The 20237-nt window shown below is 39.4% G+C and overlaps 1 protein-coding gene across 7 annotated transcripts in view; it reads right to left on the bottom strand.

Annotated features, from left to right (window-relative positions):
- LOC124217790 (uncharacterized) overlaps nt 1–20237 on the bottom strand; it is a 174975-nt gene that overhangs the window by 90396 nt on the left and 64342 nt on the right. Inside the window, exons 4-5 of one of the 7 annotated variants that reach the window (XM_069135477.1) lie at nt 18504–18717; nt 3026–3284 (exon numbers count right to left, since the gene is read on the bottom strand). The exons of the other annotated variants lie outside the window; for them this stretch is intronic. Coding sequence (XP_068991578.1) covers nt 3267–3284; nt 18504–18717 — 232 coding nt within the window. The 3' untranslated portion in view covers nt 3026–3266. Of the gene's footprint in view, nt 1–3025; nt 3285–18503; nt 18718–20237 lie in introns of those variants that run through there. 7 annotated transcript variants of the gene reach the window in all.

Raw genomic sequence — 20237 nt, 5'->3', positions numbered from 1 at the left:
TACTATCACGAAAAACAATCACGCCATTGTTGCCGGCCACGTATAATTAACGATATTATCTCTTGGAATTATTAATTTACAACCGATCGGCGCACGGTGCCATGCAATAGGATGGATGCACCCTGGGCACTCCGCTGCATCAGCATCTCCCTCTTTCTTTCACCCACTCACACTGGCACACCCGATGTGAGAGAGGATGCATCCTCGTCAATGTTTTTTTACATCTTCCTTTTGTCGTTAAAAGGAGTTTATGCTACAGGAGTGACACGCCACTTCGTGCGCCCTGAACATGCTATTGTTTCCTCGACTCACCAGGGTTGAAGACACGTTACAGTAATAGTCCAATGGCATTATCTGTTGTAAAAGTGCCCCTTAGAGTTGAAGCTCGGTGGAGAAATTAAAGTCGCAGCGGCTGCCTAAAATCAATGCTCGGTTCTGAGCTCGGGTTAATAAATTCGCTGATGAGTGACCAATCGGCACATCATCGTCGAGAATCGACGGAGCCGGCTGAGGGGTCAAGATAGGATAACGGCTGTACGGGTGGCTTCTGTAACATTCTCATCAGGCATCATCGGTGGTAATAAAACTTAAACATGCCTAAGTGTCTGGACGTGTGTGTTTCAATTCTGCCCAGATTGTTTGTATGCGCATAACGATTCGATGGTGAATCGTCGACGGTTTTGTGATGGGGGTATATGATGTAAGATCTCTGTCTACAAGTTTATGGAGTCATGCCGTATACCTTTACCGTACGAAATATTATCGCTAGCCATCTGAAATGGATATTTGTAATGCGGTTGGATGTGTGGCTCTGTTGTTAATGGACCTCACACCGCCATAATACGCTTTCGGACGGTAATCAACCGTTTTGTGCCACTTCGGTGTCCGAGGCCAAGTACCCGCGCCTCCTCTTCAAACGAAGAAGAATCCACGCAGAATGGCACTTACATTCTTGTTATTACCAAGTCGTCTTTCCTTCTTCCATGTACCCAAATTACCTGTGGGTATCTATAAACATACGAGGAACAATTGAAGGGCACGTGCCAACTACCGCGATCAATTGTTCACTCCGGCACATCAGCTACCACAACGAATACTAAACGTTTTTGTTAAAAATTCCGGGGTTTCTAGTCTTTTCACAAGAAAAAATAACGAGGAAAAGAAACACCGCCTGTGCTACGTAGAAAACGTCAAGTTTATTCACTTTGGGCACGTATTCGTAATTCACGTCAGGATTTCTCTATTTTTTGTTCCATCTTTCTCTTTTGTTTTAGTTTATAGTTTTGAGAAATGTGTATTATAATTGAGAAACAGAGGACAGCGATGTGTTTTGAAACTCTTGTTCGACCGCGGGCACAAAGGGGAAAAACGAAACGAGGTCTGTTTTGTTCCGCGAAATTTACGGGGCTGAAGGTTTGTGGAAAATGCTCGTAGAACGGGCGTTCTAATCTGAAATTTTCCCGAGCGTTTCTGGTTAGTGAATGATAATGAAGCCTGTCAGGATCTAGCATGGAGGGTAATTTTGAGAGTCAACCTGGTGGAAAATCGCAGCGGGGGTTCGGAGCCTGCGAACAAAAAGGTGCTGCGGAGAGGCTGAAGTTATAAGAAGAAGAGGGGTAAGAGAAAAACGGAATAAGAAAGAAAAGGGAAAAAAGAATCTGAAAATGAAATCTACATTGGAAGTCCGTTGTCCCGTGGCTAATCCAGCTTCTCCCGGACTCTTAACTTCAGAAGTCAAACCGCATATATTTTTCTCCACTCACATTGGGCACAAGGCATAACAACCATTGTCGGAATTTAACGCGATCATTCGTATATCCCAACGCTGACCGCTTTTCCCAGATCCATATATACCGTTGCAAGATCTCGCCGATATGAACAGGGGGAAGATAAATATTTTGAGAATCCATTGTGCCCCTGTTTTGCCAGCGGCCAAACCGCAGATGCGTCCGAGCGCCGTCACTGTGCCGACTGGTTATTATTCCACTATTATAGTCCATGCATGGTGAAAACTGCTTCTCTTCTGCTCGCTTTATTGTCAGCTTTAACGTCGCCGCTCGCAAAAACGCCATTCTCTTCCACATCCGCGGATACCGTACGTATAATCAATTGAAACGTCATCTTCAGGTGCCGAAGCGCATCGAGCGGAGATCCTCGGCGGAAGCGACCCTTCGTACCGTTTTTTTAGGACCTGCTGGCTCTTGAACAGGATACAAAGTAGATCCCGGGGATCGTCACTCGATACTTGGTCTTTAGATCCGCTTAATTAGGTGCCCATGGAATATCCAAAGAACTGTGAACGAAGTCAAACGCGCAGTCCGTGTATGGAGCTTTTTAAACCTCCGTGGTTGAACCGATACTGCTTTTTTCATCTCTATAATAGCTCGACGATTCTCCTCGTCTACAGTTCGATAATTACTATCTTATCGTATTTTGATCGTGACTAACTCAGCGTTGAAACTTTAGACAATTGCCTGCATATCAATCAGTCCACCGGTCAATTAACCTCCTCATTTTATTTCCACCCACGATTCAGACGGACTTATAGTTCACCGTTTAGCTGGCTGTTAGCAGCCATGAGACAGCTTGTGTGTTTTAACAGTGGTTTGGCAGATGTGACGAAGGAAACCGGCGTGGCTACGAGGCGAGGTTTCGAACCCTGCTAGAGCTGGAGGACGGATGTTTGACGAGGGATTGGTTACCATTTTGCTAAGACCTGGTGGTCCACGCCACTCTCGAACCAACTGATGCGATACGACAAGTCACCGATACGCTCATCTTATACATCGACCACAGTTTTGTAAAGCTTAGCTTACCGATTTGACCGTAGAGAAATAAGGAAACAGAGAGAAAAAAAAAAAAAACAATCAACGGCTGCTGAGCGCGGGGAAGAACGGTAAAAGGAAATAGCCAGCCAACAACGTGTAATGTATCATATCATCCTTTTTACATATAATTTATACCGTTGATGAGAACACTTTGTAGGTACTATACCTGTACATATCGATGTGTTATGGATATTACAAAGGTACATACATATTACGCAAGAACAGGGTATAGTCTTACACACGTATACCCATATATCAATTTCTATCAACGTCAAACTCATGTCCACTGAGAAGATTTAATCACTACTGAACTGAGTCTGAAAATCAAAAACAAGTTCACCTGATATCATTGCTGCAGCTTGCAGTATACGTTCTTTTCCCTGTCCTTTTCTGAATGTCCTCTGCATCACTTCATTTCTACTGATTCAGCCATTACAGTCAGTCTGAAGAACTTTTCTGAAAGTGATTTTTCTTTTTTTTGTACAACGAATGAACTATAATCATTGATGGCAGGTCATCAAGGATCAAATTGGAACCTTATCACAGGATCTTAAAGGTACATCGACAGAAATATCCATGAGTATTAGAGCAAACCCGTCGAATACCAACACAGGCATGTGATACACCGTCGAATTGCTCAATCGGTAACGTAAGAAAGAACGTGGCATCTTGTAAACGGTTTCAAAGTAGCGAACGTGACTTTGCGACAGGCAAGCGACACGCTGTGTTGAAAACGCTGGAGGACAGTGTGGAGGAACGGCTCTGAAACGCGTGGAGTAAAATTTAAATTTCTTTGAATCTCGGTCAACGCCTAAACTTGACGGCTTAAACCGATCGGTGACAATAGTGCCGATAGAATGTGTATTAGGATGAATCGGATGGGTGGCTCTGAGGTTTTTTTTTATCCATTGCTCCTTTTTCTCTTATCGAACGTGCCTAAAAGCGAACATACGCCTGAAATTTCGGATTCAGAGCTAGTCTCTCTGTACCAAGTATGTAAACAAGAACTTGCCAACGTGATCGAAATCGACAATCAAGCTCTGCACTCCTCCGTCCCTCGATTCCTCAACTATATAACATGTGTACACACTCATCGTTCGAAAGTACGTTTAAACGGTTTCGTAGAATAATGAACAACGGGCCAACATTGTTCAACTCGGCTCGCAAGCCGCAACGCTGCCACGTATTATACTGGTATACACTCGTAGAAGAAACTTTAATGACGACGGCCTTGTTGTGGCGCATGAAAATATACGGTTTCAGATTATAAAAGTCAACCGTATTTACTCCCGACAATTGGGCAAAAAACGTTTTTTACCACTGTAATTATAGACGGTCGATAGAAACAAACACGCAAACGAACACTAAACGGTCTGTGAACATGTTGGAGGACAACTATTGCGGAGTATTATAGCGTTCATTTAACGGCGATGGCATGATGGTTGAATCATTACCAAGCACAATGGATTTCGAATGATGATGAGGGAACGTGGTTGTGATAAGTTGAGGAAATGTGTTAATTACTCTCGATATACCGATATTTTATGCTAACGAGTGTGAAATCACACCTGTAATCTTTTTCGTCAGTCAATTACAGCTGTAAATTAAGTTACATCGAGTTCATTACCGTAGATTTCAACTACCGATGAGATATACACGCAGACTTACTCACTCTAAGGCGATTCCTTTACCGACTATACTCGTCATGCAACACTCGAACTGCCCCGAAGGCGACAAAAAGGAGGAGAAGAAAGAAGGAAAAAGAGAAATAAAAAAACAACCCCATGGAAGAAGAGACGCTAACCGCCATAAAATTGGCAATGAATGACCAAGTTGTTATACGGACACTAAGGAAATGCCGAAATCCATTGTGTCGCGGCTGCCAAGCCCTAGAAGAGCGTATCCCGTCAAGAATCGGTTGCGAAGAATGAAATCCTCTCGTAAAAGTATAAAGCAAACGCTGACGCGCCCTATGTATACCTATACGATATTGTATGCCACTCGACTTTGCGCCATGTACACCCGGATTTTGAATACAGTATCGAGAAAAGAAAGACGAAGAGATCGGAAAAAAAAACAGAAAAAAAATATGAGAGAAGAAAAATGTAACGTAGCGTTACGCACGGTAAATCATCGCTCATAAATTGTATACCCTGTGCGGAATAATGCGGCAAATTTATTTCTATGTCCGAAGCCTGATGATCACGCATATAATTATTATGCAATTGGATATAAAACGTTTAATATTTTTCACAACAACATTTGACAAGCGTAATTTTATTAATCGCGATATGATGCTTACACGTTTGTCTGTAAATGAACACGGTAAAAAGAATTAGAATCTCTCACTGGAATATCTGATATTTTATCGAATTACCGGAATTAAATCATCGCTAATTCGGCGCTCAGCCTCAAGATGGAACTGACGCTGAGCATTCCCGCGATGAAAAAAGTTGTCGACTGTATCTAATAATCTCTGTGAACTGAGCACATGAGAATCGAAACAAATTTTACCCGGTAGTTTTTATTAGAATTAGTTATTTTTGCGTAACTTCAACGCTAAGTCGCTAGAATTACCTAAATTTCACGTGAATAATTGTCACTTTTTAATCCAAGTTTGAGTTAAACTTGAACTCCGCACCAACTGACATTGTCATACACTAAAAGTAGAATTACAGCTTCATCTTACTCAACTTAAGTCAGAGATTGATTTTCTCTAATATACTATGATTACCGAAATGTCACAACATCAGGGAAAATTTTTACACACAACTACCAAATATTCTGATACACAGTTGAAAATTAGCATATTTTACCCGAACAGTAACTCAAACAGAAAGGAGGAAAAAAAAAAAAAAAAACGGACGATGAGGTAATATCATCACGGTATTTTTGTTACTTGTGTAATTTGATACACGCTATTGTGTTATTTCTGCTAGCTAATGCTCATACCCGGAAAAAGGAGACGATCATTGTCAGATTGTAAAAATTGTACTTACGAGAAATGTTGGTAAAAAAAAAAACAAATCGATGTGAAAAAAAGAACGATTATAATAATTACGTGTGATTTATTTCCAGGTAGTAAATTTGAGTAATTGGCAAATTTAGGTAGCCGATTCGACGCGATTTGTCACAAGCTGCTACCTGGGCCAGTTCGAAGAATGTGTGTTGGGTACGCGTGTATGAGTTATTGAAAACGAATGGTATATTCAAAAAAAAAAAATAAATAAATAAATAAAAACAAAATATATATATATCCTGCCAGTGAGCGCGATAATTCATTGCAAAGCAAAAGCACACGCGTGATTATTAACGCAATTTAAAATTCGTTGATAGGTAAGTATTTGAGAAGCGTTTTATATCTATACCGTACGACGATGCATTCGTTCACTGATTACTTGATCACGCTTATCCGGCTGCATGACCATAATATCTACATCGGCGATAATATATAATATCACCATCCTATACAGCGACTGTTTAATAGCCAAGATTTAGTGGGATACCTCGTTACGTATCAGCCAGAGCGGTTCAACGAAACGGATTCGTTTCTAACGACATCGTTTCGGTCACTAACGACTCTTTTATTAGGTAGACTGAGTCAGGCCTCGAGTGCTGCCGCCTGAAAACCATCCGGAACACCGGCAGCAGCGCCCCAACAGTCCGGCCCGTTTAGGAACTCCTGTGTAACGACTTATTCCTATTTTAATACGCAGACACCCCAGCGCCATTGTTTACCTTACCACCCCCGATTTCACCCCTTGAGTCAATCCTCATCTTTCAAACTGAAAGATCTCGGCACTGGAAATTATTTTTAACGTCCGGTGTCAAACGCGTATCGACTATCTAAGTTTTTCAGTAAACAATGTTTCAAATCAAAGCAAGGAAGAAATAAGCAATAAAAAAAATTAATTAAATCAATAAAAAGAGTAAATCTTAGTTTTTTGGAAGACAATCTTCCATTCTCAATCCTCAAATTCCACAGTCGTGCTGATCGGATTTCAGATTTTCCAACTATTGTAACTACCGTGTAATGAATATTAATGGAGCTGTAGGATGTTTTCTGGATTAGGAATCAAGTAAGTTGAGTGTAATCAACAATGGTTAATAATGAAAAAAAAAACTTGTTAAATTGGCGTTTTGGCTGCTGGACATACGAATTATTGACAGTGTGGAGTTCTGAGGGTTGACGAATGAAGAATGACTAAATGAAATCAGTCCTGAATAACAAATTTCGGAAAATTATGAATGCATCAAATAGGCTGCTCTGATCAACTTGTGAAACAAATGTATTTTCAAGGATCGAAACCTGACCTGTCGCCGTCTAGTGTACATAAATAAGATTAAAAGGAATTACTGGTACAAAACAGTCTCGACATTGAGTGTAATAATCCGACTGGCTGTGGAGAGAAGTAAGGAATGCGTGTGTCGGGATTTTGTGGAATGCCAGACGAACTGGCGAGTAACATGGGCATACCTATTCCCGAACATGGTACGAGGCTGCATCGTGCGTAGCTGAGGAAATGAAACTATATACCATAAACGCCGTTTATAACCCGTGCACGGGTATAATATTCACCGACGTCGAGGCCACTAAAAGGTTAACGTTTTATAGGTTATAACTCATTTGGGAATTAGGCTGTTTAACAAAGGGTTTTACCTCTCGATAACCATCGCAAGAAACCCGCTCAAGGAGTACCTCAAAAAGTGAAAAACCTCGTATCAAGTCCACCATGCTTGCCCTTCACCTTCCTCCGCGTGACGACGCAGTTATGGTCCAGTTTCGGAATCGAGAGGACGACATCTCCAAAGTCAATATACGTATACTATTGTCAAAAATTATCACATGGCACTTTCGTTATTGGCACAAAATTCGGAAAACCGTTATTAAGCAGAATATGCATTCATTTTTCCAACTTATCTGCTTCGAATTCATTCTGAAGTTGCGCAATACCTAACACACAGAGAATGGTTTTTGAACTCTACCAAATAAGCCGATCAAATATGGCGAATCAAACATTCTTTGAATTAACATAAAAGTAGTTAGAACAGAGATGCTTTCTTTGGGTTAATGATCGACTGAAAACCCCATTTTTCTCTATCGTTAGAAAAGAATCTAGACATTGCAATGGTTCGTTTTCAAATGGCAGATCCAAATTTCTTTTTCACACTGAATTTGAAGTCACCTTCATCACATCTGAAAGTTACTGCCTAAAAAAACTAATAACGAATTTTTTTACGATTTCAAACTGAATGGAAGAGGAGGGCGAGAAATCATTGCTATCCATTTTGGTGCATAAGTACTGACGGAAAATATGTTTTACATTGATTTTTCCAAAAATGTATACCTTGGGAGAGTAAATGTGTTGAAGAGTTCAAACAATTAGTGCCGAAAACACATTCCAATGCTTGGATTCGATTTTAAGCTTTATTTATAATCCAAAACCAAAGAAGATACGAACATCAAAATGCATCTATAGGGACTTTTTACCAAATCTGTCGAAAATGTCTGCAGCTTCATTTCCAAAAACTTTTGGAACACCGTGAACAACTGTAGACAATTTCAAACAGTTCTGAAGTGGTTTTAAACGGTTTCAAGCGGTTTAAAAGTAATTCTAATCTGTTCTTCAGGATTCCAACCATTTTCAGGGAGTTCTAAACTCATTTCTAAATGGTTTCAAGTGATTCCAAGCATTTTCAAAATTAATATAACATTCTTAAGTGGTTTGAAGTGATCTGAACATAATTCTAAATGGTTTTAACCTAGATTAAAGGAGTTTCAAATGATTACAAAGTGATTGCAAGCGGGTTAAAACAGTTTAAATATAGTTGCAAAGGGTTTCAAACTGATTTCATGGAATTCAGATGCTTTTAAAGTAAGTTAGTGTTTTCAAAATGATTACAAACGGTCTCAAACGACTTCCAATTAGTTTTGATCGATTCATGAGTGATTTCAGGTGACTTCACCGATTTCTAAGCAGCTGTAAGCAATACTGCTTTACGATTCCAACGAATGAATAGCCTTTCAGCTCTCCTTTGGTCCAGCTCAAGAATGCAAGGTGATAAGCGAAATCTGTGCGCAATTTGATCGAACACGAAAATTAATCTTCGAAGCGCGCTGCGAAGAAGCCGCGAGATGCGGCGCGACAATAATCTATGGGGTTCCAATCTGATGGGGAATCTGGCGTGGCACCCCGCCGAGTAAAGGAGGCTTTATTAGCCGTCAATTGTTTGTTCAACATTCCCGAAAAAAAAGAATCCCCGTAAAAGTAGCCTTCGAAGATTTACTGCCTCTGCCGCGCGATGCTGCGGTCAGGCTGCTCTGCCCTCCCATTTCCTCCGCTTACAATCCGGCTCCAAACTCTAAACTCCTTCGTCCACGGCGGCGGCTGAATATCTCTCACAAAATTCTACGAATATCCTGAGATAAAAACTTTGACACCCTGAATTACCAAACAAGAAAAAAAAAACGACTTTTTGCAAGTTTTTTTTTTCGCCTGCTTCATAATTTGTGCTTTTTGTGTCACGTTGGATTATATTGAATACTCAATTCTCCAACATGACACTGCGTTGATATTAATCATGATCGACAAATGGCAATATTCAATTTACTACCGAAAGAAAAGAGAAAATCCGTATCAACGACTCTGTAGAAAACAGTGCTCTTAACAAAATGAGCCATTGTAGAGTGAAATCGAACGAATCTAATAGATTCTCAAGCGTTTGATAACGATTTGAAACGAAGAATCTATAACTCGGTTCTTGTCCACAAATTGAATATTTCCTAGTTTTGTATTTTCAAATAGATACTTGTAGATTATTGGTATGATAATTCGATGAATGTACTGTATCGTAATCAAATGAATAAAGATTATCCATTTTTGATCATTCAAACTCCGTAAACAAATCTAAAAATAAATTAAGAATAATTTTAAAATCCATTTTATTCATTTTCAGTCTTCAATTCAGCTTCTCAAGGCGTGATAATTCACTGTTTCGACTCTACGAAATACAGATCGCGTAAATTCGCGTTGCTGCGAGATGCTAACAATAATATATCGAAACAATCAGCGATTCGATACACAATCTACTCAGAGAAATCAAATACCTCGATTCGTTCATTTCTACAATGAGTCAAATAATATTAGGCAGAACAATCAGTTGCGGTTTTGACGCGCAAATCGAAACGTATCATATCGTGAGTTGGTACACATATAATGTAATTAATGCTTCTCGTATCGCGTTTCTCGATCGGGTTATCTCGTAATTATTTTTTGTCGTCATCATGCGTACCTACGACGTTGTGACACTGAAAATATAAAGACGCTTACAAACAGTATGTTTAATACTATTTTCCCGCGATTATCTCTACTCCAAAAAAATGTGAGCATTGCGATTTTTTGACAAATTAACATTTAAAAAAGTTTCGTATCCTCGTCGTTTTTAATTTATAAGTAGATTCAAAAATGTCACTTCGTGAATGAATAAGAAAATTATTATGCCAAAGAAACGTCTTATGAGAAAAAAATTTCTGTTCAATTCAAACACATGCCTGCATAATTAGATGCACACAAATTATCTCTGAATACTATAAGATTTTCATACTAACTGAGATTGTATATGATCTGAGACTCGCGTATAACGCGAAGCGTTCGAAGCAGGAATACAGACGGTGTCACGTTATAAAATTCAAGACAGGTCTCGTGACCATCGAGATAATTAAAAATCTAACCCAGTACTGCGTCATAATTTATAATTTAATTACAGTTTAAAAGGGCTATAATATTAAACAGCGAATGGTATCCGAAAGACCGGGATATTTATTACTATGCGAGTCGACGTTGCCAGTTTGAATATACGAACCTCGGGCCTCGACCGACAAAATGAAAGAAAGAAGAAAAAAAAAATTGGAAATGGAAATAAACGGCAAATGAGAGAAACGAAAAGTATAAAAAAGAAACACACACAAAAACTATAATAGATAGAAATTAATGAGTAAGAATTTAGGCGGAAAAAAGCACAAAGCGTCGCTTGAACTTGAGTGAAAATAACTTAAGAAAACACAAAACTTAGGAAGCGAATATTTCGCCTCCTCAAATCTTCCTAACTCTTTGGAAAATTAAATTTCTTTCACCAGTATTTCATTCTTTCCGCGTCTTCTGTATTTTTGTCTAGTCCGATGAATTTGAAAAAAAAAAATTTCAACTCGTGACGATAATGAAAGTATCGAAACGATTGCTACTAAGAATACGTGAGAATAAGTAGTAAAAAAAGAAAGAAAAAAAAACTAGGCTTTGATTTGTGTTCAATTTTCCACTCTTTTTAGATTTTCCTAACAGTTGTCTGTTTCTTCAGCCCCCACAATTCTTACAATAATTTATTTCTATCCATTATAATTTTGTGAGCACTTTTCTTTTTTGTGCTAAGGAAAACGGGGAATAACAATATTGAGGTAGGAAGAGTGAGGGGGAGAAGGCGAAACGATCGGGGAGGAAAGAGAGAGGAATCAACGGCGCGAGAGAAAGAGAGAAACGAATGAGGGAGATGAGTTACGACATCACGTAAATCTCTGGCTAATGGCTGCCTAAACGCAAAACCTTCCGAGACCCGCGGTGCAATCCTGTCTACAACCGAGAAATTTAATAATACGGCTAATAGGCTTGTGTTAGCCTATTACCATCTCTTAACAGGTCGAAATCCTCCAACCTTCCATGAACGCAGCTTCGGGAGCTAAAGAATCGCTCCCTCGACCGATTTTAATTTAATGTCAAATAATTAGTTCAGGTTTGGATACACATTTTCAGGACAAGTTATTTTCATCTATATAAACGTCGATGTTACAATAAATATTCGTCCCTCGAATACATAAATAGGTAAGATAAAATGAGTATTTTCAGTAATTATATACTGAGAGCACAATATAAAGCAAAAACTACCAATCAATATTTGTAGCCAATACTCGCAAGTTCGAATGGTTAATTAAGTTTTCGTACCATTGAAAATATTTTTACCTTCGTTGTGTCGATCAAATTTTTTTCCCATCAATAATTTCATACTGCATTTACTTACTTTTGTTTCTAATTCAATTTCAATATCGACTCGCAGATGAATATTTTCATCTTTGATTTTCATGCGCGACAAAAAACTCGATTCGTCTATTTTTTATCGACGACTTCAGAGCTCCTGTAAAACAGAAAAAAAATTTCGGACATGCCGGCATTGTGAGGTATAATATATCGCGATATTTATGCGGGATGAAAGATCGAACGATTCCGTTCGAAAACAGGACGCGATGCGATCCTGCAGTCTGAGTTCGGTGTTAAGAAATTATACCGCAAGGCTGCAATGGTTATAATAATACAAGGAACCGTGGGCCGATCGGTTATACGTACATGCATACATATATACATGAGGTTATAATTTTATTGCGAGAAAATAGTGAACGTTTATTGCTTTGAAAAAGGGCCATTCACAGCTCGGGAATGAAATTATAGTCGAACACGGCCATAAAGATTATTACCAGACAGTTTTCACGCTCAACTATATTCGAGTGACGATCCTCTCTCGTGAGTTGGGTCGGGTTATGATAATTAGATGTCCGAAAGGTTATTTAATTAAGTCTACACTCCGGTAGTAAATCAGAATATTATATACTCTGGTAAGAAGAACGCGGATGGATTGAGAAAAATTTCAAATTTTCCAAGACCTTCGCACGTCATTTGCAATATATTAGCCAGACGAATTTTACCCAGTTTCTACGATAATCCAAGGGTCATGACGATTCGTTTCAAGATTTGTCGCGTAAAGGTGCACGTGTGTATAAAATAGTGGAAAAAAACGTCGAGAGGTAGCAGGTGAGAGCAACACGTTCAGGCAGATAATAAAATTGAATTAACGAGGACGAGTAACGTGGCTGAAAACTTACCGTAGCTAGTTTCAACGTGATTATTATACGAACATACATACAACTTACGGTTCCTCGTTTGAGATGTTTAAATTTATGTATTTTATCACCTGTCTAGATTATTATAAATTATCCTCAATTCCAATGCAAAATTTATTACAGATTACGCTAATCGGCTGTAGGCAAAAAAAAAAAAAAAAAAAAAAAAAATAAAATAAAAATTCAATACATCATTACCAATATTTTATTGAAGTTGACTTTCTTGTTCGATAATCGATACGGTCTTATAAACATTTGTCTTGCTCCAATTATAAAATTACGCCCCCGGAGCGGTTTGAAATAGAATTTTTTCACTACAGGAACAGATTCGTGGAAAAAATATTTATTCATTCGTTCAAATTTTATTGCAATCCTATTTTTTTTTTTTTTCTTTTTTTTTTTAATTCCCCAGAGCAAATTGAGCAACGTTTCTTACCGCGGCCAAAATTTTTTTGATTCGATATAATCGATGAAGACGTAATTAAAATTCCGCGTCCGTGATAATAATGATCAACATTTTATTGACCAAAAGAGCATAAAAGTGCTTATTATGTATACTTTACGAAGAGATAAAAAACACCTGCGCGCGTGCAGCCGCGTATCGGCCGGAGACTTGGAGGATTGAATTTATTAATTCGATAAATTCGACAATTTTTAGTGAACAGGTTTACCTGGATGATTGAAAGACTCGGAGCCGTCGCTCGCATTAAAATTAGCTAGCCGTCAAGTTTTATAAAACTGTACGAGATTTTAATCTGATGTTTAACGACGATAACAAATTACGCGGTTCGATAACAATTTAATATTCCGCCTGCACTATAAAACGATCGCTAACCGACCCGTAGCTGCAGCATATTTGGTTGCTAATTAATTTTGACTGCGACAGGAACGAACGAGAAAATTTTTTATGAGGTAAAATTTAGACAAAAGCGTGAATCCAACAACACACTGAGAACAATTTTATTTTCTATATAGCTAGTAAGAAATTTTCATAACTAAATTAAACGCAAAATTTCTCATTTATATCAATATTTTTTCGATTTCTCAACGTCATAACTTAATATCAATTTATTGTTCCATCATACTCAAAATTATCGCAATAATTGAAAGAAAATATTGTACGAGTAACTATAATTGATGAAAAAAAAAAAAAAAAAAAATTACGTACCTACTAGATTGTCTGATTAGAGTTACGAAACTGATTTTCATTTTTCACACTGAACCGTATTTTACAGTCAATTATTGTAAAAATTGATAATATTGAAAGACTTGGGGACTGTATCGACGAGTATAAATTTCTCTCTGTAATCAGATAGCCTCGAATTACAATAGCTGACAATGAAAGACCGAAGCTGAGCCGCCGAGCAGCGTATTGTGCGCGAATTTTGTGTTTGCAAATTTGACGGATGACGCATAATGAGAGAAGTACAGTGCAGCCCGAGTTTCGTGGGCGTTGAACATCGACTGAAAATGATCGCTGATCGTGAGTGAGAAAATATCACCCGTAGGTATCGACCGTAATGGCGTGTGCCATTACGGTTATTTATTGCGACGCTGACGTTCTCAGCATCGTTCGAAAATAAATAACCTCTGTAATTGACCGAGCTGCATATATTTCGCCGACCGATATAGGTGCCTGGAGTTCGCTCGTGCGTACATTAAATCCACACGCATCCTTCAACACGGATTCGTCCTGAATGGCGAGTGATCATTGCGATTTTGTTACCAACCTCCCTCAATTTGCAACCCGAGAAAACAATTTCTCATCGCTGATCCGAGTTCGTGGAGCGAAGAAACGACATTACCCGCATTCGCGGGTTCTTGCAACGAGAGTACCGAAGATCCGCAAACTCTGCGCTTATGGTGAAGAAAAAAAAAAGGAATCAATTTTGAGGTGAGACTTGGTTCGTTGATTTCATCGAAAAAGCCCTGAAGCAAACCGAGCGTTGGGCTTTACAACGACGAAGAGGAATGGCTTTTTCAAACCGCATCCCGCGCAGTTTCAAGTTCTTATTTGAGTCGACGCCATGACCACGTGACTAATAACAGGTAACATTGGAAAGGCGTGTCTGAGGGCTCTAAAAGTCTCTCCAAGGTAATAACTCCATCTTTCGTGTGGCTTGTTATACCAACATACATACATATATATTCATATCCACATACATACGTGTATATAAATGTTGCTTTTACCCTGTCAAAACGACGCGCAGGGTAACTAACTGCGCAACAACAAATAAAATTGCTGTACGCTTCGTTATAAAACATGCCGATCAGGTTAAACAATTGCCTGGACAAGGCAGGAAATACGAGCAATTTGTTGGTAGTGTGAAACATGTTGGACAATCTTTCTAGCTATGGATTATTTTCAAAGAATGCCACTCGTCGATTATCGACCGTTTTGTTTGCACAGATCAAAACTATTGGAGTTTATACAGTAAAACACCGTATAGATACGTGTACACGTAAAATGAATGAGAACTAATAATCATAATACGTAAATAGGGTGAAAAATCTTCGGAACGTGTTAAAAATAAAAAAGTATTACTATTTCTTCATATCCGAGAACCGTTTTGACAATGAGTCAAATTTGGATGGAAGACAAAGCCCGTTTCAAAAATCGGTAGCAATGTTCTTTGCACCAGAGATAATGTATACAATAATTAAACTACATTCTTACGATGAGATAATAATTAAATTAAGTAATTTCATATGACAGAAGCCATAATTTTAACAGTACGAAAAAAGGTTTTGTAACTAGAACTTTGAAAACGGAAGAATAACTTTTAAAACAAGTGTTCGATACCATTCATCATCATCAATAACACAGAATAAGTATTTTAGAAAAAATTATTTACGTATTAAGGAATTGCGATTAACATTATATGAATGCCTATAATACCTACTATTCAAAACGAAGAATAAAATAGCAAGGGAATAAGAATATTTTGAAAAGGTGGAGAGTTAAGCTGTATGAAACGCATTCGACTGTGCAAGCGAGCCGCGCAAAATATCAATAGATTCGGCGAATACATAAGTGTGAAAATAAGAAGTTAACGAGAGGAAGATTGACTCGGACAATAAACTAGCCACTCGAGAATGTTGAAAGGATGTAGGGTGCAGGTTTTAAAAGGATCAGGAGGGGAGGAAAGGGAGTCCTTTAGAGAACTAAAAAGGTCTTTAGAGTCAACAATGGGAGTGAAATCTACACGAGGGATCAGTCACAGAGTGTAAGAGATCGGTTGTTAAGGGCGGAGCAGAAAACAGCCCTCGCCATTTTTCCCTCTCCCCTCAGCCGTCGAACATAATACGGGCGTCAGCGAGAAATGAACTTAACCTCGGAGCCTCGTGGAGAAAAATTTTACGAAGGTTGTTGGCCGGACTTTTTGTAGTAAAAAAAAAGGGCAGTCGTCCCGTGTTTGAATGCAAACAAATTTTCTATAGCCGAGGCACAATGTGGTGCGGAAAAATCGACAGGACGGGACAGATATATTCGCGATATCTAATTTTCGAGAAATGGTCATCGAACGAAGACGTCAAAAATTGCTTCTTGACCGCAGCTCATTTGGAAAATCTCCGGCATTGAAACGCCTCGGCGAGAAAACTGCCAGCGGTTCTATTATACAGGAGAAAAGGCAGAACGTTTGTTCACTCAGTGAAAAACAAATTTTGTATTATGTACAGTGTGCGTGTGAATAATGGCCACGCGACTCTGCAGACGATATCTATGCGTCTTCATCGAAAAATGAATAGAACTATATATATATATATATATATATGTATATATATACATCCACTGTACGGAAAACCGTTTTCGAGCAATTCATTTGCTTGTGTGCAGTTGTACATCAAGGTGCGAATCTCCTCCTTTTTTTTCCCTTCTTCTTCTTCTACTGCAAGGAATAAGTTCATAAATCTTTCACGTCTTTATCGCCGACAGCTTGTCTATGCGCTTCGTCGTACATTATATGCATCATGAGCTTGCGTTCAGAGTTCTAGCAAAGCTGAAACGGAAAAACACAGGGGAGGGCAGCAGGGTGCACTTTTTCAGTTTGTTCGAGATTTTCTGCCTAATAAAGTACGACTCTGTATACTGGCATGGAGTGGTTCCGCTGATCTGTTCACGCGTTAAAATGCCTCTATGGTCGTGTATGAATTTTGTAAGGTATTGTAGCGGGGACGTTTTATATAGTACGGTATACACGTGTGCAGTGTTATGCGTCGACGTGACAAACGATTGTGTTTCCATTTATATTATATCGTACAAATTTCACACTAAATTCAATCCGAACAAACGGCCATTTATCCTTTCAAATGCGTTTTGTTGCTTCTCCTTTGCTGTGTCGTTTTTTGCTGTTTCTTATTTCTGGTTGTACGTTGAACACGCCACTCGGTGGATCTCGATGCCCGCGACGAAATCTTACAAGCAATCGTTAAAATTTAAACCAGCAAATCGTATTTCACACTCCTTTTTCTTTCCCAAGTATAAACTAACGTAATTGTGATTCGATGATCACCAAGAAAAGTTTAGAAATTTAACGAATACGTTATGAATATACTCGCAACTGATTCTTACTCGTTTTGAGGTTATAACAAGGTATTGTACCGTTGAATTCCACATTCTCTGCAATTTTCCAAACAATATTTAGGATTTTTACGCAAGCACGTTAATAAACTTTACTACTTTCAAATACTTCAAGCGATTTGATCGTTCAGGAGAATAAGACCACGTAAAATTATACGATTGAATAATTTCCGAGCGTTCAACTTGAGAACGACGTAACCTAACCGACAAAAGATCACCGATTAACGCGGGTTTCCGGATAATTTTGCAAATCTCTAAAATCAAAAACCACTGGAATCCCCTATGAAAAGCAGGTTGAATTTGATACCCAGCCAATGAATTTCTGGAACCGAGAGAAAATGTTGAAACTTAGTAGATTTAGCGTCCGACTGCGCATGCGCGAGTTTTATCGTCTTTTGATGCAGTCTGACCACCCCAAGCTTCAGCTGTCAAACTCGGCTTACTCAGGTTATGCAGGTAATTCGAATTTTTCCAGAATAAATCAGATTTCAAGTAACATATGTAGCGATTCAGCAAGGCTCGACAAACGTACCGAATAACGACAGGTGCTGCTACCACTGCTACCACTAATCACAACAACATAATTTCAATTCGCCACTCGCTACGTCAGAGTTTGATATCTCATTCCCCGTTACAAGCATAAGTTGGCCCCCCTGACTTGCAGACGAAAATATTCCCAACTGACCACTCCGCCGACGAATACAGTTCAATCATTTCACGCATGCGCGATACAGTCGGTTATTCAGCCTGTCAAGTTTCACCGTTTCCCTTCAATAAGGCCCATTATGTACACAAATTGAGAGACCGATGTAAACCACAACCGTACCAAATATCCGGCCACACGTTGCTCTCGTTATTACAAATCGTTCGGTGCATATTACCCAGTCGGTTTATTACAAGAGGCACAGAAAAATATCGACTAATTCAGCCATCATTCATCTCGTTTCCAGGAACGGGGGTCGGTTTACCCCGGGGTACATGTTAATAGATGCCAATCCCCCCCCCCCCCCCCCCCCCACTCTCTCTCTCTCTCTCTCTCGCTCTTCGCCGCACGCATGAGTATCATCTGATCGTGAGTTAGTGCCGGTTAAACGCGGGAACAATGCCTCCGCGGGTATTTTGCTACTCAGGGGGTCGTTTTCGGTCATACCCTGTCTATCCCCAACGTCTTAGTCCCCGTCCCAGCGGGAAGCGATGCTTCAGCCTCGCCTCCGAGCCTCGGATCTTCCTCCGTCCCTACCTCGCAGCCTCGTCCTCTGGGACTTCGAGGTGTGAACTGTGACACTCGTCGGACACAGCGAGGCCCAAGATTCCCCCTTTTTCCACCCCTGGAGGAGGGTCGATTATTCGGTTGTAACCTCCGACTGCAAAATGAGCATGCTTTTTTCGTTTTTGTCTTGCTGAATTCAAAACTCAAACGCTCATGTTTTACACTTTATGTTTGAAATATTTCGATTTCGTGACTAGAAAAATGAAGCGTCACGAGGGAAGGGATTGATTTTCTTGGTGCACTACAAATTTAGGGATAGAAATTAGAGGAGTTGATGCGATTTTCGAATCAACTTTTTATTACACAAAAATCATTTTAAATTTATAGACAATGAATTGTACAAATTAAAGTTCACTGATCCCGAGTAAGCATTTTTTAGTTATCACTTCGTTTTTTATGGTGCATACTTCTGAAACATGAGACGTCAACTTTTCACAATTTCAGATTATTCGTGAATGGCAAATCGTGGGCAGATATTCATTTTCAACGATAAAAGAAGGTGAGTAAATGACCAAAATAAAAGAATCGTAGCGATAGTATGAATTGTTAGATTACATTTTTATTCAGTTTCATTTTTTGGTTTCTCATCGTGTTCTCATTGTCAGCCTTGCATCAATAAATTTCAAATTTTTTCGCCATCGAAGCGACTCGTTTACCGATAACGAAAATTTTTATTCAGAAATAGTCAAACCGTAGTCAAAATAGTAGAAGCGATCCCCTCTAAATCTCCCTCATACTCATAATCGGAACGCGTTGGGGTTCGGACTATATATCGATGGATTCGGGAGCCAAGGCGTGGAGATTCGGTAACAAGTTCAGGTGGAAAACGAAAGCAAAATTAAATAAACATTCAACAGAGAGGGGGAAGAATATGACGAGGAGTGAGAGGGTGTGGACCTGCGGGTAAACCGCGGTTGTTTAACCCGCAGAACCCGAGCCAGCCGTGGAATGGATCCACTAATATGCCCACCTCGGGTCCATAAACAATCATCGTAAATATTTTCCTCAACACATTAGCCAACCGGTCTGCCAACACGATACGACGGTCGGCGAGAAGGTAGGCAGGCAGTTATATATATCCACCCTGACGATGTTTAACCGCAACGAAAACGAAGCCGGGCCAAGCGACGACTAACTAAAACGCTATTAATGGGGTTACGGTCTGGGGAATAATCCCTGACATAAATCAGTCCGTGAGTATAATTTGTGAGTATAAGTATGTTTTTTTGCTTGTCAAAGTGATTCTCTTTTTTCGTCAACCGAAACCATGAAACCCGGGTTATTTAACCGTTCTACGATATTCCTCGCAATTTTTACCTCGTAAAGAAGAATTTCACCCCGCGTTGAAAGAACTCGAGCTTTATTATTTACGCGAGAGAGGCTGGACCCTCTGGATCTGGCTGGACCGGGTATCTAATGATATTGAAATGGGTGCCAGTTATGCACCAATCGCTCGGCTCACCGCTGAGATCACCGCTGAGGCCTCAGCTGGGTTACCTTGTTAATCCTACGGACTGCCCCCGCCGACTGACCAAAGAGCGTCAGGTATCGTCAGGGGAGAAAATAAAGAAAAGAAATCCTTCCCTTCGTTGTAAATATCGTCGAACGCATTCT

This window comes from Neodiprion pinetum, chromosome 4 (genome assembly GCF_021155775.2).
Source record: "Neodiprion pinetum isolate iyNeoPine1 chromosome 4, iyNeoPine1.2, whole genome shotgun sequence".
Classification (NCBI taxonomy): Eukaryota; Metazoa; Arthropoda; class Insecta; order Hymenoptera; family Diprionidae; genus Neodiprion; species Neodiprion pinetum.
The sequence above is the reverse complement of the archived record's forward strand: the minus strand, read 5'-3'. Positions and strand labels throughout refer to the sequence as shown.